Source organism: Phoca vitulina, unplaced genomic scaffold, assembly GCF_004348235.1.
Source record: "Phoca vitulina isolate PV1807 unplaced genomic scaffold, GSC_HSeal_1.0 scaffold11, whole genome shotgun sequence".
NCBI classification, from domain to species: Eukaryota; Metazoa; Chordata; class Mammalia; order Carnivora; family Phocidae; genus Phoca; species Phoca vitulina.
In genome coordinates, this window is record NW_022589714.1 from 27,753,904 (window position 1) to 27,779,803 (window position 25,900).

Genomic DNA, 25,900 nt, shown 5'->3' on the forward strand with positions numbered 1-25,900 from the left:
AGACTCTGGCTTTCTTTCACAGAAATGTGGACTGACAAATTAAATTTAGGTTTCGATTTATTGACATTTCCTATTCATTTACATTATAACTCAGCTTCAGAAGTTCTAAGAGAAAGCAGTCTGTTTCAGATTTTGAAAACTAGTCCTTTTTTATACTTGTGAATTTGCATCAGAAAAAATTTTTTAATATCCAAATGCTGATAATTAGTATCTTGGGAAATAAAAGTACAAGTGCTTAAGGATTGGTGAAAAAAGAAATGATCCATTACACATTAAAGCCTGTCTTCTTTGTTAGATGTCCAATGTTGTTGTAGGAGCTTGTTGAAACAGCACTTAGTTGTAAATAATTTTGAATTTGGTGCTTTGGAGAGGAAGTAACCATCTTGTAGGTGTTGTGAAGAAATACAACAGAGGTAGCATCTTACTCAGTTTACAGTTGCTATGAGCAGTTACAATCAATTCTATCAATCCAGTATAGAATTTCCTAGAAAACTTTAATGTATATTCATTGTTGTAGAAAATCACTGTGTACGTGGTTTTGTTGTTGTTGTTGTTACTGTAATTTTTTTTGGTGCCACAGGGGACCCATTTGTTTCACTGAAAAAATAATTGACTAAGTAATAACTTGGCAGTGCTTGTCTTCCTTTTGCATAAAACCTAACTGACTTTCAGATACTTCTTACTTTCCTGGAACTACCTGCATAGTTATCATGGACGGTGTCCATTAAGTAGAAGTTTAATGACTTCTTAAACAAACATGCTTGGGATTATTCTCTAATAACAAATAGTTTTTAAATGTTGATTTAGAAAAATGTAGTAAAAAGGTGGAAAGCAAAGAGCTTATCTTAGAAATACTTTACTTTTAGAAAAATATTGCTCTATATATCCACTTACCTGGTTTGGGTGAGGTACTGAAAATGAGTTTGCTTAACCCAATATAGTTGTAAATTCCATGATTTAAGGAATTCTAAACAGTTATTGCTACTTGTTAATATCATTTTAGTAATGCTCTTTTGATTTGGTTGTGTTAGAAATGAAGGAAACTAGAAAACCTGGAATATTACAGTTTCCTGAGATTTAGCTGTATTTAAAAGTTTTGCTTTAGGATTAAAGGCTTTTGGTAGGTGATATCATAAGTATGTTTAGAAAGGTTTTTTTGTTTTGTTTTGTTTTGTTTTTTTAGGGCTTAAGAAATCACAAAGTTTTGAGAGTATAAAAATGTTCTGGAATTGGTAGTAATGGTTGCACATTTTTGTGAATACACTAGAAACACTGAATTGTACACTTTAAAATGGTGAATTTTATGAATTATATCTCAGATTTAAAAATTATTGAAATATGTTAGTTGAAAATGTTGAAAATGTTAGACATAGAATGTACTTTTCAATAGGAGCTATAATTTGACCCATATTATAATTGAACCACTGAAATAGAGCTGGTCTTAATTTTTATATGAATGTAACTCTTGTTTTATTGATATTAAATTCTGAATTTGCCTTCATAGTTTTTTAATATTCTCTGTAGAAGGAACACACTACATTCCAGTTGAAAGCTTTAAAAATTCTATAAATGAGAGCAACATTCATAGTACGACAAGTTTGTCTTTTGTGATTCCAAAGTCTAAATAATCAGCTTCAAATCTCTTACTGTATTGGGTCTTTATTTTCTATTCATTGTTTGTCTTCTGAACACAGATTTAAATTATACCAAAAATTATTACAGCCATCATATCATAGTCTGAGGAGAGACTTAGAAAATCCATTTTACAGAGGAGGAGACTGAGGCCCAGAGAGGTTAAATTACTTGCTCACGGTCACAGACCTGATTGGTTACAGTGCAGTGAAACCCTTCTTGAAAACATTTAAAACATTACTTCACAAACTTTAGCATGCTGGAATGGACCGGTAATGATAGCACCATTTCTGAGATTTCTAGCAGACAGGATATGTCCATAGGTTTAGGTGTTGTTTCAATATAGTGAAAAATTTGAATGTGTCAGGGTTATTCTCTGTGTTGGATAGAGGTGAATATATGATAAGGGGCTTGAGATTGATGACCTGGAAAAGGAACTCTTAGATTGTATTCTCTTAAAAATGATATAACTTGGGATATATCAATTTAGGAAATCTGTGCTGCCTTTGATGTTAAAGAAGAAACATATAAAAGTCTGATGCAGAAAGGCCAGCAGATGCTTGCAAGATGCCCCAAATCTGCAGAGACAATTGACCAAGACTTAAGTAACTTGAAAGAAAAATGGGAATCGGTGGAAACCAAACTCAATGAAAGGAAAGTATGTGCTTTAATTAATGTCATAGAATGAATGTTTTAGTTGTTTTATTTCATGGGATTTACTTTATCTCTGAGTAGAATTATCAGTGGAACTTTTAACGATCTGTGTTTAAATTTTCTTCGTATATATATGGAGGTTTCATGGGGTCAATTGGAAACAGTATTCTCTTTTAACACAGGAGAACAGAGTTAAAGCAGTCTATTCAAACAGATCACAGGTCAGGTGTTACTAGGTATATTTTTAAATTTGTGAACCACTCTAATTCTGGATTGTTAAATAATTCTAATCACACTTATTTATGTATGTAGTGGGGAGGGAAAGAGGGAGGTCAAGAGAGTGAGATGATTGTATATATAATCAGCACTTCCATAACAGAAGTCCATGAAAAGGGATTAAAATTATCACTGTTTAATGCTACAAGAAAAATGATAGGCTAGGAATACTAGATTGTGTGCCCTCCGTGACAGAGCATAATGTGTATATGTTTCATAGTATTTTGACCCCCAGCATTAATCATGTGAATGTCAAGTTTTCTTTCTACAGATTCTGTTTAGTAATTGTCTTCTGTAGTTAATTGCCGCTGAATCACAATTTTAGTTTATATTAGATTTTTTAGCTGCAGTGAGATCTTCTCACTATACTTAAAGGAATTTGGTTTGCCAGTATTTTAGTGAAAGCCCACTACATTCATAAACTGCTTAGGTAATACAGAAATACAGATTAGGTATAAATAAAGTGTGGATGGGAAAGAAATCTGCCAGAGAGTGGTTAAACTGGGGCGGGGGGAAGGGAGGGGAATTAAATATCATCAAATACTAAATAATCTGTCTTCGCAGACTAAACTGGAAGAGGCCCTCAACTTGGCAATGGAGTTCCACAATTCTCTCCAAGACTTCATCAACTGGCTAACCCAGGCTGAACAGACCCTAAATGTAGCTTCTCGGCCAAGTCTTATCTTAGACACAGTCTTGTTTCAAATCGATGAACACAAGGTATGTTGTAACTCAGATGGAGAGCATTCTCATTTCAGACCTTTTTAGACAACAGACTGTTTTAATGTCAGAAGCATGAATTTGGTAGTTTGAAAACTTTATTTTGTCCTTTAGAATGGTTCAGCTTATGACACCAAAAGCATTTTTAAGATAGAACAGTTTTTCATTTCTTTCTAATTCTACCATTTTTTTTTTTTCCCTTTGGGAAAGGTCTTTGCCAATGAAGTAAATTCTCACCGTGAGCAGATAATAGAGCTGGACAAAACCGGAACCCACCTGAAATATTTCAGTCAGAAACAAGATGTTGTCCTAATTAAGAATCTATTGATAAGTGTCCAGAGTCGGTGGGAAAAAGTGGTTCAACGGTTAGTAGAAAGAGGAAGATCTTTGGATGAAGCAAGGAAGAGAGCCAAGCAGGTAAACCTTCATAAAACCCTCTGAACTTGGAGATCAATCAGTTCTACGTGTTGAAATATACATCATGCTGTTAAAGTACTTTCAGGCAGGCTGTATTCGTTGTAACAATCGTGGCACAAGGCCAAGGGGTTTATTTCCTGGCTGTGGCCTGACTTTCAGTGGTGACATCACTCTTTGCCCTGGCAGCACCTTCCGGTCCTGGGGACTAATCTTGAAAAGACTGATTATAGCTTGGCTTCATAGACTAACCGTTATCAACAAGGTCCAAAAAGAGGCTCGGATTTTTTGTTATTAGGTTTGTTTGTTTTTCCCTTTGTCCTTGCAATCTCTACTCTCATACCCGGAGTAAGTGTATTATATTGCTACCTTGTGTTTAGCTCCTCAGCCAGACTTTGTCCACAGACTCTCAGGGCCGAGAGGCGGACACTTGACCCTCCAGGCAGCTTCCTGAAAGGGCTGATTCTGTGTCTGAGCTGCCGTGTGCTCCTCACGTCTCTGAATCTGTACCCTTGTTGACAGGCTCTTATTTCATCTCCCGTATTTTGATGCAGTTCCATGCTGCTTTTAATTTAAGTGTTTGAACATTTTAGGGCTGTTTTTTTCCTTTTTCTTTTAATCTAGAGAATCTCGAGAATCTCACAAGGAATGCCCCTTCCTCTCTTCACCTGTTATTAATATTCCATTCCTAGACTAAACACAGAGAAGAGGTAAAATTCCGTGTCTCTGTGCTCCAGGGAAGAGGGAGACGCGCCTGGCTTGGTTGGCATGTATCTTTGAATTTTGCTAGAAACTCAGTGTAATGTTGAGGCTGAATTTTCTAATGACTCTTTTTGCCCCATTTAGTTGCATTTTCCTGTAGTTGGCATCGGCCTCTGTTCTTTTGGGGAGCCAGGCTCAGTTGGGTGATACAAAAGATGTCATGGGAGTCACATGTTTCAGTGTTTAAAGCTCTCAGAATAAATTTGTTAAAAGCTTTAGAAATGACAAATTGATTTGTTGTAGGATTACATGCTGTATTATTTATTTTTGAGTGGGATGTATGATGTGTTCAGTGTTATCAGTGAGCCTGTGGAATAGAATCTGTCTCTTACTGTCTTTTTTAAGACAGTATTAATGATAAGCCTGACGTCCTTCTCCCCACCAAGGTAGCAGCGTCCTCTGTAGTGTGGGCATTACTTGAGTTACGAACATCTAATTTATAGAAGTCTTTCTCCTTTTATAAGGAGAAAATAGAATTTTCTCATTTTATTTAATCTGTAAGGTTTTTCTGCTTCTTTTGGTGCAAAAGCATAGCATTTCTTCTATTTATGTGGCTTAAAAATAGTTTTTAAAGCAGGACCAGCCTTAGAATCTGTGCATTTGTATCATTAAAATTCCATCCGTGGTAGCCGACATTATTTGTAGCAGGACTACCAAACACTGTGACTTTTCTTTCTTTCTTATTATCCTAACATCTTAGTTTGGGTTTGGATGTGGATCGTAGTTCTCTGACTTTGGCAGTTTCTATGCCTCTTCTGGCCTCTGTATTTTCATATTTAAATTGATTGGAGTTGTGGGAAGGATGTGTCAGGGAACAGGTTTGCGGTGAGGTGATCTCATCGGGCCCTGCCAGCCTTGTGATCCCATGCTTTTATTGTTTATTGCTAAGTGTCTTTTTGTTATTTCATTATTAATGTGCTTTGATATAAAACAGATTTTATTTTGATTACTTCAGTTTTTTGTTATGTATCCATCCACTCAAGTTTATTATAAGAAATTACTTATAACCAGTCTCACAATTTGGTATCCAAAAATAGTATTCATTAGTTCTCTGTGATAAACAGAAAAGAGACCGTGGCTGAAATCAAGTATACATAGCACCAGAATACTGCAAGGTCATAGATGCCGAAGAGAATTATATTTTGTTAGAATTCACATACCGTGGGTGCTCTTACATATAAAACCAGTACATGAGGCACAGGCATGACTTTGAGGATTTTGATAGCAGCAATAAAGATACTGAACTCCCTTTGTATTAAGTAAGAATGGTAAGGCCTTTGTTGTTGTTGTTCTTGTTACTTTTTAAGACCGATTTATAAACTTTATCCTTCGTCCCTCCCTTTTTGTTCCTTTTCCTTAACATGGGAGTGAAACACCTCAGAAGTAAACCCAGATCTGTCAACGAGGGCAGTGGACAAATAAGATTTTCTTGACAGGTTATGTTAATTACTAAGCAAAAGGAAAGGGAGGGAAGTTCTCCCTGGTTCCCTGTTTCTAGTCTCATTTCTGTTTTTGTTAAAGTTTATGTGTTTGAATGAGTTATAACAAAGTGACCATGGGGGGACACGACCACAGAAACCAAGAGTTAATAAGACATTTGTAATCCGATGAAGCTACTACTTTCTTCTTTTTTAGGGGAAATTTGAATTAATAATTTTTAACATTTTCATTAACATTAATTTCTATTTTAAAAATATGTTAGATTTCTAATATAGCGAGCACGCTGGAAAATTTTCTGGACGGAGATGTACATTTCTTTTACAGTTCCATGAAGCTTGGAGTAAACTTATGGAATGGCTAGAGGAATCAGAAAAATCTTTGGATTCTGAACTGGAAATCGCCAATGATCCAGACAAGATAAAAACACAACTTGCACAGCATAAGGTGGGTCTACAATTAAGAAAAGCATATATGTCATTCTGTATCTCAAGATCACTTTTAAACTCTTACTTGGTTGTGTATTTATTCATCTCTAGGAAAAAAGAGGCTGTCCAATATGGACCTCCATTAAATTTAAAACTGATTACCCTTCACATTGGTCAAGTGGCAATAGTATCTTTTCTCTCTGCTGACTATTCCACTATTCTAGGGTGAATTGTTAAAAGAAAATACACAAAATGAAAACTGAAATGTTCTATAATCTATAACATAGAAGATTTATAGGAGCTCAAATGTTGGCATTTCAGTTTTTCACATGTCTGTCTTGTAATTTCTTTCATAGATCAAATGCCATGTAGAAGATAATTTTACAGCAAAAAGTAATGTAAATTTTGTCATATATGTTCTTTCAAAACAGTTTAGTGGGGAAAAATTGGTTGCCTCTACACAAACTGGTATTTTATTGTATATGTGTTGTATATGAAATTCCATCCTTATCCTCAAAGACACATAGTTAGTGGCTTTCTTGTGTAGACTAGAAGGTGTAGAAACATATTATTTTATATTTTCTCCCTTTTGTATTCATACCACATGGCATTCAAAGAACATTCCCCCCAGTCCTCCTCAACTCTTTGAATTTGGGTCCGTCATTCTGGTTATAAAGTGATCATCACCCCTCAGGGTGAGGATATGGGTAAAAGAGAGTGGGTCCTGAAAAAACACTTTTATAGTTTTAAGCATCTACATATATATTATTGCTTGAAACATGATAATTTTTAAAAAGCTGGAAAAAATTGGGGTGATGTAGGATTTGTCATCATGGGAAGTTCTAGCCATCATCTTCATATAGCTTGATTGCTTCCCTGGGTGGTTCTAACTAAGCTCAGGAGGTCATGATCCTAGGATGGCAGAAGGAAACATTGAGCACCTGTTCTTTGACTAGATGAGGACTTATGAGTGGCTTGTTCTGCTGGCACCCTCTGCCCTTGATCTGCCACATTCAATACTGACAGCACAATGACAGTGAGCAGCACCTTCCTTCCTTCCCCTCTGATGGAAAAAAGAGAGGCTCCTTCTCAAAATAGAATGCCTATTTGAACTTGAACATAGTTGTCATGTCATGGAGTCTTATGAAAGTATACTGTGTGAGTAAGTTGGAGAATCCTAGAAATAAGAATATGTGAAGAACCCTGGTGGATTCTCTATTTTTCCTAGTGTGACTTGTTGCCAAAGTCAGCATTTGTCTGAGATAAGGGTACGAGGTACATTAAGCCAACTTTAAAAGTCATTTCTGTTCATCTTTTGGGTATTTTTCTGTTTTTAAAAAGTTTAAATCTGTCCTGTATTCAGCTATAACATTTTTTATGTATCTGTTCTTTTGAAAAAAATCTGTCAATACCAGGATTCTAAAACTAACATTCTGTTATTGAATAATAAGAAAAAAATAATGAGAGAAAAAAACTACAGAAATAGTGTGGTATTGTAATGGTGTTTATTGCTTAAAAATTCCCAGATGAAGTGGCTTCCTATTATAAAACAAAATAAATATCTTAGTCATATTAAGACACTTAAAGTGTCTAGCTTTTAAAGGCAATAAAAGCTCATTAGGTAATTATAACCAAGGTTATTTTGGAAAATTATACATTTGCATAGCATTTTATTATCTAGGGTGATTCTCGTGTGCTACCAGGATTTGGAATCACTGTGGTGGTGTTTCCGTGATATGTTATTATGAACTTGTAAGATGCTGATTAAGTTGACCTTCCTTCCTTCCCATCCCTGAGAGTGTATATTCAGTGGCAGCTGTCTCATTCTTGCTATTACATACTTACAAACACACACAAGATAGAAGATGATAATGAGAGGCCTGCAAAGACAATGTCCCTGCTCTAGAAAAGCTTGTAACCGAGTTGTGTAGACAGAATATAATCCAGCCCTCCCACACATACACATTTACATGCACAAACATGCAGATTAACAATGTAAAAATAGCAAAGTATAGATGTCACATTAGCAACATAGCTATTTGATACTGGAAAAGTAATCTGTAGATCCTGAGAGACTTGTGTAAGGCATCATAGAGGTGAGGAGGAGGGGGATAGGCTTGCCGAGGGGTGTGACTAGAATGAGCAGTAGGTCAGAATGTAGGAATTTCGAGATGTGGTTCTTCTTTGTCCCTCATCCTGGCTCACAGATAAAATTATATGTAACATCGTTGTGAACATCCAGGATGTGTGACAACAGATCTGTCTGACCAAAAACCAAAACTGTAGTAAATTTACAGATTGAGTCACTGTGTCCACATAGGACCTTTAGTTACTCATTGAGTGTTAACTACTTTTCCCTTTCCAAACTCTTGGGTTTTTCAATAGTCGATTAGCAATTTCATTTTATTATAACCAGTATACTGTTTGTGGTTTATAGCTACAAAAGATTCAAGGTTTGTTTTGCTTTGAAATTATTGTCTTCATAATAATAGGTACTCTCAAAGACACCTGGTTTCTGAGAAAAATAAATTCTTCAGTTTATAAAGATTCTTTTCCACCCTGGTTGGAATTATAAAATTCCTGGACTTGATTATTTCCTGATGTCTTCCTCTATTTAGACTCCATTTATTAGGGGCGACTCTTGTAATGTCTCTTACCTATTTATTAGTCCTAAGTAGAAATGCATACTGTTTTCTTGTTAAATATATAGGAGTTTCAGAAATCACTTGGAGCCAAGCATTCTGTCTATGACACCACCAACAGAACTGGACGTTCTCTGAAGGAGAAAACCTCCTTGGCTGATGACAACCTTAAACTGGATGACATGCTGAGTGAACTCAGAGACAAATGGGATACTATCTGTGGAAAATCTGTGGAAAGGTAAAATGTTCTTCAAGGCAGGTTGGTTACCTTGTAGGCTTCTTTTGAGTATACAGTTGTGGTGCTTTGTAGGAACATTCTAGGAACCTTAAATACCTCCTTTGCCTGGGAACTTCTGGTCATCTGTAATATCGTAATTACATACTGCCTGCACCGAGAACGCTTCGTTGTTCATTATTACTTATTTTTAATTACTCGATCCACTCAAAAGTGATATTATTCTCCAAGCCTGTCCTCTCATACCTGACTTGTCACTGGTCTCCCCATGTCTGCTCTTGTCCTCCTTAATCCAGTTTCCCCATAACTAAGAGGGTGGTCTTTTTAAAATATGAATGGGATCTTGTCATTGCCCTGCCTCATACCTTTTAGGAACTTAATACTGAGTGTGAACCAAAACACAGGCTCCTTAATGTGGTGGGCAAGTTCCTCCCAATCTGACCCTGGTGTTCCCTTCCAACTCCATCCACCCCTTTCCAGTCTTCCTTCTCATTTTACTTGAAACGTGAAGACCCAGAACTAATTTCAAAATCTTTAAGTACTTAGGAAGTATAATACTAGTAGAAGAGTTCAAATATCTTAGAAATGTTTTCAAATAATTCATATATCCTTGATCTAATTACTTCTGTCAGTATCAAGGTTAAATAGAATATTATATTCTAGGAATAAAATTATATTAGAATAGAAAATTAGAATATAGTCTATAGTATATACAGAAAGAATATAGAAATTTTGGTGTTAATTTTTTAAAATCCTTAAAACCTTCAATTTCAAAAGATTATGTGCTTTTTACAATGTCCTATAAATGATTTCATGGCAAACAGACACATGAATGCCAGGGGTTGGAGATGGGGCAGGCTGTGACCACAGACAGCGTGTTGGAGGTTAGGGGGATGACGGAACTGTTCTGTTTCTTGAGTATGATGATGGTTACATGAATCTCTACATGTGTTACAGAACTGTACACTCAAAAAAGTCAAGTTTACTGTATGATAATTTAAAACAAAAAAAAATTTTTAAAGCATATTTTTTTTATTGAAGAAACTGTGAAGGGTCACTCATTTCTAGAGGTGATGATGAGGGAATTTTCCGAAAACAGATGCGATCTATTTAAGGAATAACAAAGAAAATTTGAGAAAAGTTTTGTTATTTTCTAAGGAAAGCAAAGAAACAGCATTGAATACCAATATATTGCTTTTTTCTTTGAGGACTGCTCAACCTTCATAAATGGATTTTAGATGTTCGGATATATAGGGTGGCTTTTTTGTTGCTCAGATTGATTTTTCCACCTTTTTCCCCCCAGACAAAACAAATTGGAGGAAGCCCTGTTATTTTCTGGACAATTCACAGATGCCTTGCAGGCCCTCATTGATTGGCTGTATAGAGTTGAACCCCAGCTGGCAGAAGACCAACCTGTCCACGGAGACATTGATTTGGTGATGAATCTGATCGATAATCACAAGGTATTATTTTCTGGGACATTTTATTGATCTCATTGATTATCCTGAGATTAGAGGAAACTGTAACCCCTTACCTTAGCCTTTTAAAATCTAGAGATTATATATCACACTGCATAACAGTCTTTAATATTGATATATGTGTACATTTGAGCAGAATCAGGAAGCCAACTTTAAAAGTGATACAGGGAAATTAGTATCAATTGAGATACTTTTTTTTTTCTTCCAATTTCCAGATCTAAAACCTTTTAGAACTTAGAAAGTGATTTCATTCTCTGGTGCTTTAAAACATGTTCCAAGAATGTTTTACAGTCTTTTGTTATGTATGTAAATAATTATGTAATGTAATTTAAAATCACTCCCTCAGTGACCTGGCACTTGGTCATTGCATAAGTATATGCATTTGTGACATGATCTATGGGGGTCAAGATAGGCTGCTTTTCTGTTTTTAGGAACTGTTTAACCTTGCCCCTTGAACTCTAGCAATTCATGAGCTATCAGCATAGGCTCTGAGGGATTCGATTATTACCTTAAGTCAGGTGGTTTCCTTGCAGTCTCCTGAGATGGATTTAAAATTTTTGTTCCAATCAGAGGGAATATTCAAGACCTCCAACTGATACTGAGTGCAAGGTCCAAAATTATGGTAAAATGTTGTATTACAACTTAAAGAACCTCGAAAACAATCTGAGGCACAGTAGTAATGTGGAATGGTTGTACCAGAGCAGACTTTTTTTTTTTTTTTAAGATTTTATTTATTTATTTGAGACAGAATGAGAGAGAGAGAGAGAGCACATGAGAGGGGGGAGGGTCAGAGGGAGAAGCAGGCTCCCTGCCGAGCAGGGAGCCCGATGCGGGACTCGATCCCGGGACTCCAGGATCATGACCCGAGCCGAAGGCAGTCGCTTAACCAACTGAGCCACCCAGGCGCCCTGTACCAGAGTAGACTTTATATACAAATATCTTACAGCACTGTACTTGAACTCATGTTTTATTTCTCCTCTGTTATTTTTGAATTCAGAAAATTTATTTCATTTTAAAATGTTTTCTTTATACTTCCCTAGCTATGCTATTTTGATCTTAACCTGTTCCTTTTTAAATAGTTGGTCCTTTTGCATATCTATATCCCCTTTTCTGGTTCTGTTATCTGATTATATCTATAAAAGAGAGTTTGTTGCATTTGAATATTATCAAAAAATCAAAGAATAAATGAAGAATTGTGATTGGGCCTACAAAATTAAGAATTTTGAGTTTTGTTGCTTTGCCTATATTGAAACAAATGTTTTGTGCATGATTAATACAAACTTTCTTATTCCTTGGCATTCATTCAATGAGTAATGAATAGTGTAATGTTACTTTTTACATAAATGCCATTTGTATAAACTCACTGTCTAAATATTTACTCCCTTCAGCACTTGCCAGGTTTTTATATATTAAAGGTCATCAAGAATAAGTTAATCATTCAGCATTAGTAATACAACTGGAAGGCTTGGGAAGAAGTTTAAGTTCACAAAGTACATTGGAAAGTCTGCTCAGAACTATCAGGCTAGTCCTATCACAAACAGATTATATAGACACTGTATTTTCTGTGCCTGTGTGTGTATGTGTGTGTGTGTGTGTGTCTGTCTGTCTGCAGACACATCTCATTTAACACCATTAGAGTGAAATCAAGCAAATAATTCATTCCACTATGTTTGGATTGTTTTTGATGGCCTCACTTTTATGAATGATCTGATTATCAGAATAGAAACTCATGGATAGAGCCAAAATGATAAGATGTGCTTAGTAATAATTCATTTGTGATCACCTTTTAGAAAAATAAGTTAATATTATTCTATCCATAAGCTTGGTTAATTTGTGCTCGCTTCGGCAGCACATATACTAAAATAAGCTTGGTTAATTTGAAAGATATAGTTGCATACACAGACTCTTGGATCAGAAATGAAGGACCCTGGGCTCATTTTTTGGATTAGGTCTATGGCCAAAAGAAGCCAGTCTAACTCCTGACACATCAAAGTTTATCAAAATTAGGCAAGAGGGGGAAAAAAGCTTTTCTTCCAAAATGACAGGTAAGGATGTAAGCATCTAAAATTTGACACTGGAGGTTAGTTCTCAGGATACCGAAAGCTGAAGCCATGTTGCAGAGAAGAAGACTGCACACCACTTCCCTGTGAGCACCCCTGCCATTCCCTCCAATACCCCCGTGCAGTACCCCAGGATTGCTTAGTTCTTTGTTAGTCTGTTAGATATGTCTGTTAATTAAGAGGAATGAGGTAGCCTGCACATCTGGGCACTTAGAGGATTTGAGAGGAATTGGGATGCCATACTAAAGAATTATAGAAAAAAGAGAATGTGATGTTTTCTTTTGTGCCATTGAAACTGAGTGGCCACCATTATTTAAATCCAAGGCATCATTTGAAAATTAAGGTTTGTTCACTCAGGAGAGTGCTAGAAGATTGAACAGCTTTACCATGTTCTTCACAGCACTCTGATAGGAGCAATATGTCATGACTTAGCTCCTGAAGATTCTGTGAAAAGTATGGCTCATTAAACTGTAGATCTTAGAGACTGGTACATGAGTCATGTACACATATATTCCAAACTGTGTTTTACTGGTTTCGTTTTGTTGTTAAAAATAAATTTTTTATAAAAATATGCTCTTTCTAGGTTTTCCAAAAAGAACTGGGGAAGAGGACCAGCAGCGTGCAGGCCCTGAAGCGCTCGGCACGAGAGCTCATAGAGGGTAGCCGAGACGACTCCTCCTGGGTCAAGGTCCAGATGCAGGAATTGAGCACACGCTGGGAGACCGTGTGTGCACTCTCCATATCAAAGCAGACGCGCTTGGAAGCAGCCCTGCGTCAGGTAGAAGTCTTGTAAATTGCAGCTGGGGGTAGAGAAAGCTATCAAAGCCTCAACAAGAACTGCTCTTGTGGAGAACTGCTTCACTCCTCCTTTCTTAACTGGGACAGTGATGGAGAAGTAGATTCTTAGAGCATCCTTGCCTTGCTTCCCCCCAAGAGTTTAAATTAGTCACAGAGGGAAGTTTTCTCATCTTCACATAAAAGTGCTGCTCTCGTAATTTTTCAGCCCGAATGCGTAATGGGCTGCCCTGCATCTAACATCAGATTGTTAAAATGGTGAATTAGTCTTCATATAGGACTTTTTGATATATTAGAGGTCTTACATTTGTAAAGTGTAGCAACGTGTATCTTTATCTTTTTAGTGGTAATAATGCATATCGTTAATCAATGTAAATGTAAGACTTTTTTTTTTTTCATTGAGAGAAGGACTCTATACTAACAAGCATCTTTGGGGATCTTCTTCGGGTGTGTGTGTGTGTGTGTGTGTGTGTGTGTGTGTGTGAACTGTTAGGCAGAGGAATTTCACTCAGTGGTGCATGCCCTGCTGGAGTGGCTGGCTGAGGCGGAGCAAACCCTTCGTTTCCATGGCGCTCTCCCAGACGACGAGGATGCTCTTCGGACGCTCATTGATCAGCATAAAGTGAGTTATATAAATGCTAAGTAAAATGAAATGAGAAAATCCAATAGACTCATGATTGTAGATATCAACTGCATGCATATTTCCCTTCCTGAGAAGTAATTAAAGATCTGGCACATTTGAGAATTTACCTGTGTCCTCCTTGCTTACATAGGTGTGTCCCCATGCACCCAAATAAGTGTAGCTATCTTTCCATGCTTTCTTTATGAAGAAGGTGGTTATTCTGAAATGAGTCACCGTCTCCTGTCTCTTGGAAGTACATTGATTTTTCTAGGGGGTTATTTGGCTTCTGACCAAAACCGGTCAATTTCATTGTACTTGCATGTACATTTCAAAATGAAACTTCCTTCATGGGCGTTTGGCATTTTTTATAAAGTTATACCATTAGAATTCTAAATTAACAATTTTGACCTTAGTAAGCAAGACAAGCAAGTAATTTAGTAACTGGTCTTAAAATTTTATTTTTCAATCTCTGCCAGTTCTGGCTTTAATCGAGATCCACCTTAAATTCTTTTGAGGAGTAGCCCGTAGTATAAATTATAAACTTAAAATGAATTCTGCAAGTAGATACACTATTGAATAGTTAACCAAATAAAAATCTGGCCACTGAGTTTTCAGGTCAACATCTATTTTGTAACAGTGCCTAGAACTAGCAAAACCCTCAAGAGAGTGGTCTGGATACCTCTTAACACATGTGGGGTTTTTTTTTTCCTTTTTTTTTTTTTTTAACATTTGACTTTTAAAAAATTAGAAATTTTGCAGTGCTAACACTGAATGCGATATTGATGTCAACATGTTCATTTAAAAGGTCTGTTTAACACCCCTGAATAGCTCATCTTCCAGTGTCAGGTTCAAAGGATGTCATTAGTGCCAGGGTAGCGTAGATCACGTCATCTGGGGAGACTTCTTACTTGTGGTGACTGTGCTCTTTCAATGATGGGTCGCCTAACCTACAGCGATGAAATACTGCCTTGTCATTAATAAAAGTGGTGCAAGCTTGTCTAACATTATCTGGAGGAACGGAATGCTCCATAAACCATTTAAAATCGAAGCTAGAATGTAAGAGTAGGAAAATGACATCAAATTTATTGTAAATTTTTGATTCGGCTCAGTGTTTTGAAGAGCTCGAGTTCCACTGACACAGCTGGGTCTCAGGTAGCTTCTTGAAGCCCTGTGTGAATATCCAACACCTCACAGTAAGGTGTCACCCTCCTAGCAGGAACAGGAAACCCCCAGAAACATCAGGAGGCAGGGTGTCCACAGCACAGGTAGTGTTGTGGGGTTTTTTGTTTTTGTTTTATCTTTAAATATTTTTAAATAGTGTAAAATTACATGTAATTTTATAAAGGGCTGCTTAGTACTAATAATTTGCAGTAACATCATCCATTCTTTCTAATTTCCTCTGCTTTCTTCACACATGACCAAATAAAAGTAAAACAGAATATTTAATTTCTTAGCCCCAGGACCAGAGACTTCTCAGTAGAGTCCACTTTCTAAAAATGGCAAGCTTTCCCAGGTGAGCACAGAATGCAAGCAGGGAGTTGATCATCCAGCCCACGGCACTCTGGGCAGGACTCTTGCGCTGCTAGGTTAGGGGTGATTAAAGGTATATGGTCAGATCACCTGTCCTTGGGAAAGCACAGCTATTATTGACTTCTGGTTTTCTCTTCCTAGTAAAGCTTTTTTTTTTTTTCCTTCCAGTTAAGCAGATCTATATTGGGGGAAATTAAAATACTTTTAAAAGTAGGTTATGATACTTAAAAAGTAGGTCATGTTAGTGGAGTATATTGTTAATCCAACCTTGACACGACAGCAGTAAAAATATGTAAATGAAAGTTAAAAAGCATTTATTCAGTCACAAAGACACAAAATTGAATAAGACACAGTCTTCTGATCTTGTGGACCTTAATGTCCAGGGAGTATGTGAGGAAACATAGCAACATGCCAGAGTAGGAGGTATATGACAGAGCTGCGTCACAGAGCCCGAAAACAAAAGGTCACTAGACATTATAGGAAACACTTAGATTTTCAGATGATCCCCCTGATCACACGGCACGGGCAAGACGGAGTGTCCGCTCCCTCTGCAGCCTCTGCAGCCGTTGTTCCGTTCTAAGGAATCCGTCTTAGTGCTGTGGTCCACACTGGGGTGCTGGCAGATGCTTGAAACTCACTATGAGGTTTTGGAAGCATGCGACTTTTTTTTTAAGGCAGAGGTCCTCATTTGTAGCCACACTTTCAGAGTTCTGTGACTCCTGTATCTATGGATACAGTTCTGATGGTAGAAAGTACAGTTATGTGTGTGAGACATTTGCAAAAAGGTTGATTTGAAAGCATTTTGAAGCCCGTCAAGTCTTCTTCTTCCCACCAGAGCAGGGGATGGCTGTTTCTGGCTGTCAGGCTGTCAGGCTGTCAGGCTCACCCCCTTCAGGCTCTCCCCAGCTCTTTCCTGCTGGACATTTGGGCCCTCTCTCCCTCACCCCGAACATTTATAGTTCCTTGCCCACCCTTCTCTCTTCCTTTTTGGTACATATTCCTCTCATTCCTGGCACACAGTTCATGCTATTTTAAATATACAACCTCCTAGTCTTGTTAGGACATTTTTTTTTCAGTCTATATTATTTTTGTCTCTGGTAATACTATCTCTCCTAGTCCTATTCTCCATTACTATACTTATAAGATATCCAGATATAGAAGAGTGTTTTTTGTACATAACATGTTTTGTAAAGCATGAAATGTTATCCATGTACTTAGAAATAAATGTTAGAAAGTACTTCATTTCCCATTTTTGTCCCTTCTCCTCTCTTAATTCCCCAATTAGTGAATTATTTCCAGCTGTGAATGAAGCAACTGAAGTTCTCGTGTATTGTCTAACTCTGACGGTCACATGCACGTCACTGGAGTTTTGTTCTCAGCCAGAGCCAGCAGCTAATCGAGGTCTTTGTTTCTGCCCTAGGAATTCATGAAGAAACTGGAAGAAAAACGGGCCGCGCTGAATAAAGCTACCAGTATGGGAGACGCCGTCCTGGCCATCTGCCACCCTGACTCCATCACCACCATTAAGCACTGGATAACCATCATCCGGGCCAGGTTTGAGGAGGTCAGTGGGTCTCAGGTCATTGTTAGAGCAGCAACAGCTTTGAGAACTGGGGGTAAAGAAACTTCAGCAGTTGAGATACATTTATGACCGTGGGAGCAGGAGGCCTCTGCAAAGAAAAATGCTCTTTAAAATACCTTCCTGTGTGCATGACCTGTCTCTGCAGTCTGCTTTTATTTAAAAAGTTAAAGCCGTTTTGCAGCTATGTCCCTGAAGCATGAAAAGGCAAATATTCGGTTCCCTGTATGATTTTTTTGTCCCACTTCCACATTATCTCTGTCGAGTAATCCAGCACCCGAATTGTACTTCAGGGGAGTATATGCTTGGGGAATGGATTGCGTACGTGAACTGAACTCCGTATTTTAAGATTTTAGCTATTTTTATTTCCACTCAGTGCTACCTGGAATAAGCATCCTTGAGCCTTCAGAAGATGCATATCTGAACTCAGATTAGAAATCTCAAGGAAGCCTGGGTGTTTGACACCCATCTCTAAGTAAGGGGGCAAACATCAGAGGGGGCTCTCATGTCCTCCGCAAGCTGGGTCTTGGTACCACTGATGGGATCTAGAAAGACTGGATGTGTTACGACTCCAGGCCCAGGATGATCCGAATTTACATTTAAATGCTGTGTATTTTTACGTCGATTAAATCATTACCTAAGATGGATGAAATTCAGAGACATTTGTCTCCCCAACAGGTGCTGGCCTGGGCGAAGCAGCATCAGCAGAGATTGGCAAGTGCTCTGGCTGGGCTCATTGCGAAACAGGAATTGTTGGAAGCTTTGCTGGCTTGGTTGCAGTGGGCCGAGACTACACTTAGTGACAAGGACAAAGAAGTCATCCCCCAGGAAATCGAAGAGGTGAAAGCCCTCATCGCAGAACACCAGGTAAAAGAAATACCATCCTAACCCCTGTCTTCTCAGATACTGTTTTTATTTCACTGCCATACTTCTCAGAAGAGTGCTTTGTGCTTGTTACCTTCACTTCCTCGAACACACTCAAGTCCTTCCTTACACTTACCTTCCGCTCCACCCTGTCCTTCTGCTCCATCTTCTGGCGACCTCGCCCTCCCGTGCTTTATTGTTCCATGCTTGCATATTCTACTCTCTGCTGCTACACATCTCCCACGGTGACCGTCTGTACTTCAAATACATCCTGTCTACAAGGGAGCGCGTCGTCTTGCTCAAAAAAAAAAAAAAAATGACTTCTCTATCCTACCTGTTTCAAACTGAAATGATGGGTGTCACACTACCTCTGATTTATTTGTTTGCTTGTTACTTTGTTTGGTACACATTTACAAAGGGAAACATTACTAAGTCAGCTTGGTTGACTAAGGAGTTTACTGTTATGTAAATAGTTAATATTGCTATTAGATTTTTAAAAAGGTCTGAGCCATCGATGTCCGTAATGGCCCTGAAGGGCCTCACGCCATGTTCTCTGTGATCAGAGTTCTCCAGTGTGACAGATAGTCCAGAAATGTGTTTCTCCACTCTTCACTGTTATCCCTCTCCTCTTTTTTCCATCCCTTTTCACCACAGTCTCGGTCTTTGCTGCATATTCCAGATATAGGGATATCTAAGTTAGCAATAATAATATAAGCCTAAGGAGACAAGACAAGAAGTGGCAAGATAGTCAGACCTCTTAAATGGAAACTTCAACCTGAATAACTTTTATCTCCCTTGGCATAGCATATGTATCAACAGAAATAATTTAAAATATATCCATATTTAATGTGGTTGCTGTATGTCACTGTATATCAAAGCCATCCTAAGTATTTCAAGTATGTAAGTGAAATGTGCTGCAGAGAAGCCCTAAGGACCAGCCCAGGTAATTAGTTGCTTTGCAGATAAATGCTCACTTTAAGATTCTTCAGGAAGAGCTTGGAAGCTCTGGAAGATCCTGGTTGATACACAGATAGGTTATATCAATTACTCAGCTGCTCGCATGTGTGGTCTTCAAACTAAAACAAATTACTGTTACAGTGCTCTAATTGCTTACCAGGTATAACATTTTATATTCTTTAGATATGAGTAAATGCTATGTTATGGTGGCTTACATTTTTCCCCCTAAAGATATAACAAGTTGGTTTATGCCTTTTTTTCCAGGATGAATTTCAGAAATAATAGCATGGTCTTTTTATCCTTTGTTTTTAGTTCATTTCTGAAGATAGTTGTCTCTGATGTACTTATATTTAACTGACATTGACATTTCAGACCTTCATGGAGGAAATGACCAGAAAACAACCCGATGTGGACAAAGTTACCAAGACCTACAAGAGAAGAGCGGCTGATCCTTCCTCATTACAGTCCCATATTCCAGTCCTGGATAAGGGACGAGCAGGAAGTAAGCAGTGGCCAATTTCTTACATGGCTAAAGCCAAGGAAGTTAGTTTTGAGTTGTCGTTTGAAATTTCAGAGCAGTTGGTGATTCTATGAGCTCCTCTCTGTCATAAAAGGTTTCCTTGAAAGAATACATGGGCTCAAATATTGTAGCAGCTTATTTAAAAATAAAGAAAAAGATATATCCAGGTCTCTCTGTGTAGTTTTATTTGCTTGAAGGTTATCTTTTAGATTAGCTAGAAGAAATTGGAAAAAAATTTGCAACAAGAACAGAAACCATCATCCCCTTTTGCTTCTGTTATGTAAATAACCTTACGGTGGGATGTAACAGAAATGACCATGACCTGGTTAAAGTTCACGACCTAACTGTTCATTAGTGGCCAGCAGTCCGGTAGATTTTGCCCATATTCATATGACTTCAGGCTCTATTTACTTCTCAGAGTACCTTGACTCCACGAAATGAAGTTACAAAGGGACATTAAAAACAATAATAGCTGGCTTGGAGAAGATTTAAAAGAAGCACAATTTATATCTGAATAGTGGTAATTTTATATATTCCCAAATGGTGCTTTAATAAAATGATTTCACATCTTTTGTAGTTGCTGTATTACACAAGGGGGCAAGGTAACAAAGTGGTTAAGAACTCTGGAGGCAGACTCCTTACCAGCTGGGAAATTGAACCTGGGACAAGTTACTTACACTCTCTCTGAGCCTCAATTTACACATTTATAAAGGGGATAATTATAACCTCATTGGATTCTGGTGAGGATTAAATGAGCTAATGTGTATGAAGTGCTTAGCATACTTCCTGGCATGTAGTTAAATGCTCAATAAATATTAGCTTTTGGTATTTTTGTATAGCCTTGTAGGAGTTAGGAACTCTGGGCAAATCCCAGCTTGGACACTCACTTCCTTTATGACTTTAGGCCAGTAGTTTTTCTAGGGCACATTCAATCATTTAGTTAGATGAGGAAAATCCATTGAGACAATTGTTCTCTGATATTATAGAAACTTGTGAAAAATAGCCAGAAAAGAGGGAGAAAATGTTAGTAAGGCAGTAAATTGGGGTATGAGACTATGCACAGGAAACATACAATCTCTGTGGAAAATGGACTTGGATGAAACCTGGGATCCTACACACACGTCCATATTTGATCAGAATTTGTAAAGTATCTTGCTGTGACTCAAATGAATGGCCACTGTCTCCTGCCCTCACTTGCCCTCCTTCCAGCCGTCTTTTCTAAGAAGGACAGCTGGTTTTGTGTAGTTGATTCTAAGATAAGTCTCACTGCCCTGGGAGATTCCTTTTATCATGCCTTAACAAAAGACAGGATCGCAAGGTACTTCGTTGTCAATGAAATGGCATGGATTTTAAGCTGGAAAATGTTTTAAACATAATTTTATAAAGAGAGCTTTCCAGTATTTGAATGCCCCCGTCAGGATATGTTTCTCTGTTTTATATGAAAATTATGTGATCCTTGGTAAGTAAAACAGATCTGGACTTGAACATTATACATCATCTAAATAAGATATTTCTAAATAATTAAGTTGATTCCGTCTTCGCTAGGAACAGTAAAGGCCAGGCCTTAACATATTTCAGACCCTAGAAACTGTCCTCCTAACTGAAGTCGTATTTTAACAGGAAAGCGCTTTCCGGCATCAAGCTTATATCCCTCTGGGTCACAGACACAGATTGAAACCAAGAATCCCAGGGTCAACCTATTGGTGAGCAAATGGCAGCAAGTTTGGCTCCTTGCATTGGAAAGGAGGAGAAAGCTTAATGACGCCTTGGACAGACTGGAGGAGGTTAGAGAACTCCTATATTCAGCACCCCTGATATATGGGATGTGGGTTTAGGGAATCAATAAAGTAAAAAACAACAGTTGACCCTTGAACAACATGAGGGTTGGGGACGCCAGCATCCTCCCCCTCCCTGCCCCCCCCCACACACTGCATAGTCAAAAATCCATGTATAACTTTTGATTCCCCCAAAACTGAAATGCTTAAAAGCTTACTGTTGACCTGAAGCCTTATCTATAGTAGCCTCTGTTGACCAAATGCCTTACCCATGATAAGCAATTAACGCAAATTTTGTATGTTGTATGTGTTATATACTGTATTCTTATCAGAAAATAAGCTAGAGAAAAGGAAATGTTATTAAGAAAATCACAAGGAAGAGAAAATACATCTTTTTTTATTTTGTAAAAAACCTGCATGAAAGTGGACCCACACAGTTCAAACCCATGTTGTTCAAGGGTCCACTATAATATGTTTTAACATAATCAGAAGCTGACTCCATAAGAAAAGATCCAGCTTAACGTATGTTTGCTTGGTATTACCTGGGAAATATTACTATTGATAATTCAGATATTTTCATTATATATATATATATATATATATATATATATATATATATATATATATATGTTCTGTGGTCTGAGATTTAGAGTTTCAGATTCTGAAACTGTGAAGTTTTTAGAAACCTAGAGAAGGTAGAATGGCAAACAGCAGGGAGAGAGCAGAGGTGGTAAGTGCTGCTGAGCTGGGCCTGCTGTCTGGTGGGCATAGAACTTACCAGTAGTGTTTCTTTGGGGCCGTCCACCTTTGTCACATTGGCACTCTCAGAAATTTTCAGTTTGACTTCTTGAGGAGCTTTATTTGTTTCTTTTATTTGAAAAGAAAAACCAGTGACAGGAGTGAAATTCCAGGAAAGATGTTCCTGTACTCCCTTTGCAAGATCAGACCTTTTTTTTGAAGTCAGAAAGACCTGTACGTGATCTGGAAGGTCATTAAAAATAACTTTATTCATAAAGTATGAGATATCATTTGAGCCCCATATGAACCAAAATACCTTTTGTCCTTTCCAGCTGAGGGAATTTGCTAACTTTGATTTTGATATCTGGCGCAAAAAATACATGAGGTGGATGAATCATAAGAAATCTCGAGTGATGGACTTCTTCAGGAGAATTGATAAAGATCAGGACGGGAAAATAACCCGACAAGAATTTATTGATGGAATTCTTTCCTCAAGTAAGTCCCAAGAGAGGTGACTCTAAATGATGTCATTTTTAAAGAAAATAAGCACAGTTTAAACTTGTGTTACCAATGAAGCATTGCCTTTAAACTTGGCTGTGAAGTCACTGCCCTCAGTGACGCATCCTTGGTGAAATGTGTGGTTTTGGAGTCAGGCATACCTCGTTCTCATGTAACCGCAGTTAGGATAGTCCTTGTTCCACTGCAACTGTGTCCTCATTAGTATAATAAAGCTAATAATCTGATTCTTAGATTGTTTGTTTTGTCCGACCTGTAATGGGAAATCAATCAATTCAAGTCAGCCTCTTCCCTTTTTTGTTCTAATTGATATTTAATCATTGTCATTAGTGGGAAATTAGAACTCTATAAAAATTCTTAAGGTATGTGTCACCTTCTTGTTGGATGGTTGAGTCATATGGACGTGATTTCTCTGGCAGATGTTACTGGAAATAATTCTTAAATTTAATATAATCATATGAGTATATATGATATGAATTCATATATATAAAATTCATATATTCCTTAAGTAAAGTGGTAGTTGAACCATATGAAATTGGCTAATTTTAAACAGTTTTCAACCTAGTAAAACAGCAATTTCAAATGATTCACCCTGGTAGTAATTAAAGATAAGTGTAGGTCCCATATATAGTGGTTTCATTTGTTATGATATAAATCAGCTTTTAAGAGGATTTTAATATGTTTGATGACCCTGATAATTTAACTGGCTACATTAAGATAAAAATAATACAGTTGAGGCAGAATTAGCAAGTTATACCACTTAACTTTTTTTTTAAGATTAAATCTTTTTGCAAAATGTTGTTATAAAAAGCAGGTCTTAAAAACTTTCACTGGTGGGGCGCCTGGGTGGCTCGGTCGTTGGGCATCTGCTTTTGGCTCAGATCATGATCCCGGGGTCCTGGGATCGAGCTCCACATCGGGCTCCCCGCTCTGCGGGGAACCTGCTTCTCCCTCTCCCATTCCCCCTGCTTGTGTTCCCTCTCTTGCTGTGTCTCTCTCTGTCAGATAAATAAGTAAAATCTTTAAAAACAAAAAAAAAAACAAAAACAACTTTCACTGGGAATGTAGTATGGCTTATTCTGAGAGTATCTTAATTATCATTTATACGTGGAATCTACATACAGAGTGAAACTCACAGAGAGTAGAAAAGAGGTTGCCAGGGGCTGGGAGGTGGGGGGGGGGAGGGAATAGGCAGAGCCTGGTAAAAGGGTACAAACTTTAAGCTGTACGATGTGTAAGGTCTAAGGATCTGAAGTATAACCTGATGGCTACAGTTGATAACACTGTATTGTGTAGTTGAAATTTTCTGAGTAGAACTTAAACATTCAGAAAAAAACAAAAAGATAAATATGTGAGGTGGTGGGTGTGTTAATTAACTTCATGGGAGGACTCCTTTCACAACATGTACAAGGATCAGATCATTGCGATGTACACCGTTCAGTATCTTACAGTTTTATTTTTCAGCTATACTTCAGTAATCATACTTTACTATTATTTTGAAAATTTTAGAGTTTCCAACCAGCCGCTTGGAGATGAGCGCGGTGGCAGACATCTTTGACCGAGACGGCGACGGGTATATTGACTACTACGAATTTGTAGCAGCCCTTCACCCAAATAAAGACGCATATAAACCTGTCACTGATGCCGACAAAATCGAAGATGAGGTACTCCATATCCCCCACCCCCTGCAACAGCAGCAGTGTGCTGCTGCCAGGATACCACGTGCAAATTCATGCAGCCATTTTATCTTACGTACTTCCATCTTGAGTTGTTGTGTCGAGGTGTTTACGGACTCCGCGATGTAATGTTAACTTTAAGTGGACATTTCATCATTGTTTTTGGCAGGTGACAAGGCAGGTAGCGAAATGTAAATGTGCAAAACGATTTCAAGTTGAACAGATTGGAGACAACAAATACAGGGTGAGTTTTCAAAAATTAACGGTTTAGTTCTCTTGAAGGTTAAAAATGGAAATTTATATACAATTTGAACTGCATTGCTTTCCAGGAATGCTAATTATTTATTTTTTACCTTACATCACAATAGAATGGTATATGAAATTCCAGCTTTTGTCATTTTAAATTATATAGAGATAGCCTGCATTTTGTAAATTAGGACATATCTTTGACACACGCTTCACTTTGAGGAGGAGAACACATCGCACATACTCAGGTTGCTACCTATGACTTTATAATATATTTTATTATGATTACAGGTAAGTTTTCATATTTCTAATAAAGCTATTCAAAGGCAGAACCACGAAGTTAAAAATGTTGAATCATTTTCAGAAATATGAAAAAGGGGCAAAGGTTTCCACTTGTGTAGTTACTTTTCCTTTTATTCAGAATCTCAAAAGCTCAGTTCACCTTCTTCAAAATAATTATTTGAACACCAGTGTGACTTTGTCACTCCTCTATCTTTTTCTTCTCTTTTTTGGAATATCTCTTACATGTAGTAGCTAGATAGGAAATGTGCTGAGTTTCCCTAATACAGTATGTTACTTACAAGCGAAATTTCTTTTTGATTTTAGTTTTTATATTTTCATATTGAAAAATATTCGACATATTTGAATTTCTAACCTAAATTTGAAACCCAAGGATTTAAAAAAAAAAAAAACTTTTATAGAAAATCTACTGATGATATGGTTTGAAGTGGGTGCCTGCACATCTCTAAACTAGATACTATATCCAGGAGCCCAGAGTGTGACGGATTGTATGTGTGTGTTCTAGAGTCATATAGAAAGTTTCCTATTGAACTAATTGTGTCTTTCTTCCATTTTTCATTTTTTTTTTATCAGTTCTTCCTGGGAAATCAGGTATAAACCAGTGGAATGTATTCTCAAGTTCCCAATGATTTTTTTTTTTTTTTAACTTTAATTCATAGTCATTAAAGCTTGCCATGGCCAATCTTTCCCATGCTGTTGCCCTAGCTACTACATTGTTGGTTGGCGTGGTGTTTCTGTAAACGCTGTTAAGGGTCCTTGATCCGGGATTCCTTTTTGCCGTGTGTCTCAAATGAGGAGATTACTTTTAAGCAAACCAGATAATAAATTGTAGCTTGACTGGTCACAGTGTTACAAATGCAATTTTTAGTTCCAGTTTATAATGAGACTGCTAGCATATGTTTTATGCAAATACTTACTGGAACACAGATTTGATGCTGCACATATCTCTATGCTGTGTTTAACTATTGAGGTAAAAAAAAAATCAAGCATTGAGGTCATGTGGTTGACAGTAGCTAGAGAAGGATCCGCACTGGGCAGTGACGT

The 25,900-nt window shown here is 37.5% G+C and overlaps 1 protein-coding gene across 21 annotated transcripts in view; it reads left to right on the forward strand.

Annotated features, from left to right (window-relative positions):
- DST (dystonin) overlaps window positions 1-25,900 on the forward strand; it is a 470,596-nt gene that overhangs the window by 434,212 nt on the left and 10,484 nt on the right. For all 21 annotated transcript variants that reach the window (XM_032409610.1, XM_032409591.1, XM_032409594.1 and 18 more), the window contains 16 exons: window positions 2,123-2,290; window positions 3,127-3,282; window positions 3,493-3,699; window positions 6,223-6,342; window positions 9,034-9,203; window positions 10,504-10,663; window positions 13,322-13,516; window positions 14,027-14,155; window positions 17,106-17,249; window positions 17,943-18,131; window positions 19,458-19,587; window positions 21,226-21,389; window positions 22,451-22,613; window positions 24,144-24,298; window positions 24,480-24,554; window positions 25,430-25,447. In XM_032409610.1, the coding sequence (XP_032265501.1) occupies window positions 2,123-2,290; window positions 3,127-3,282; window positions 3,493-3,699; window positions 6,223-6,342; window positions 9,034-9,203; window positions 10,504-10,663; window positions 13,322-13,516; window positions 14,027-14,155; window positions 17,106-17,249; window positions 17,943-18,131; window positions 19,458-19,587; window positions 21,226-21,389; window positions 22,451-22,613; window positions 24,144-24,298; window positions 24,480-24,554; window positions 25,430-25,447 (2,343 nt within the window). The remainder of the gene's footprint in view (window positions 1-2,122; window positions 2,291-3,126; window positions 3,283-3,492; window positions 3,700-6,222; window positions 6,343-9,033; window positions 9,204-10,503; window positions 10,664-13,321; window positions 13,517-14,026; window positions 14,156-17,105; window positions 17,250-17,942; window positions 18,132-19,457; window positions 19,588-21,225; window positions 21,390-22,450; window positions 22,614-24,143; window positions 24,299-24,479; window positions 24,555-25,429; window positions 25,448-25,900) is intronic.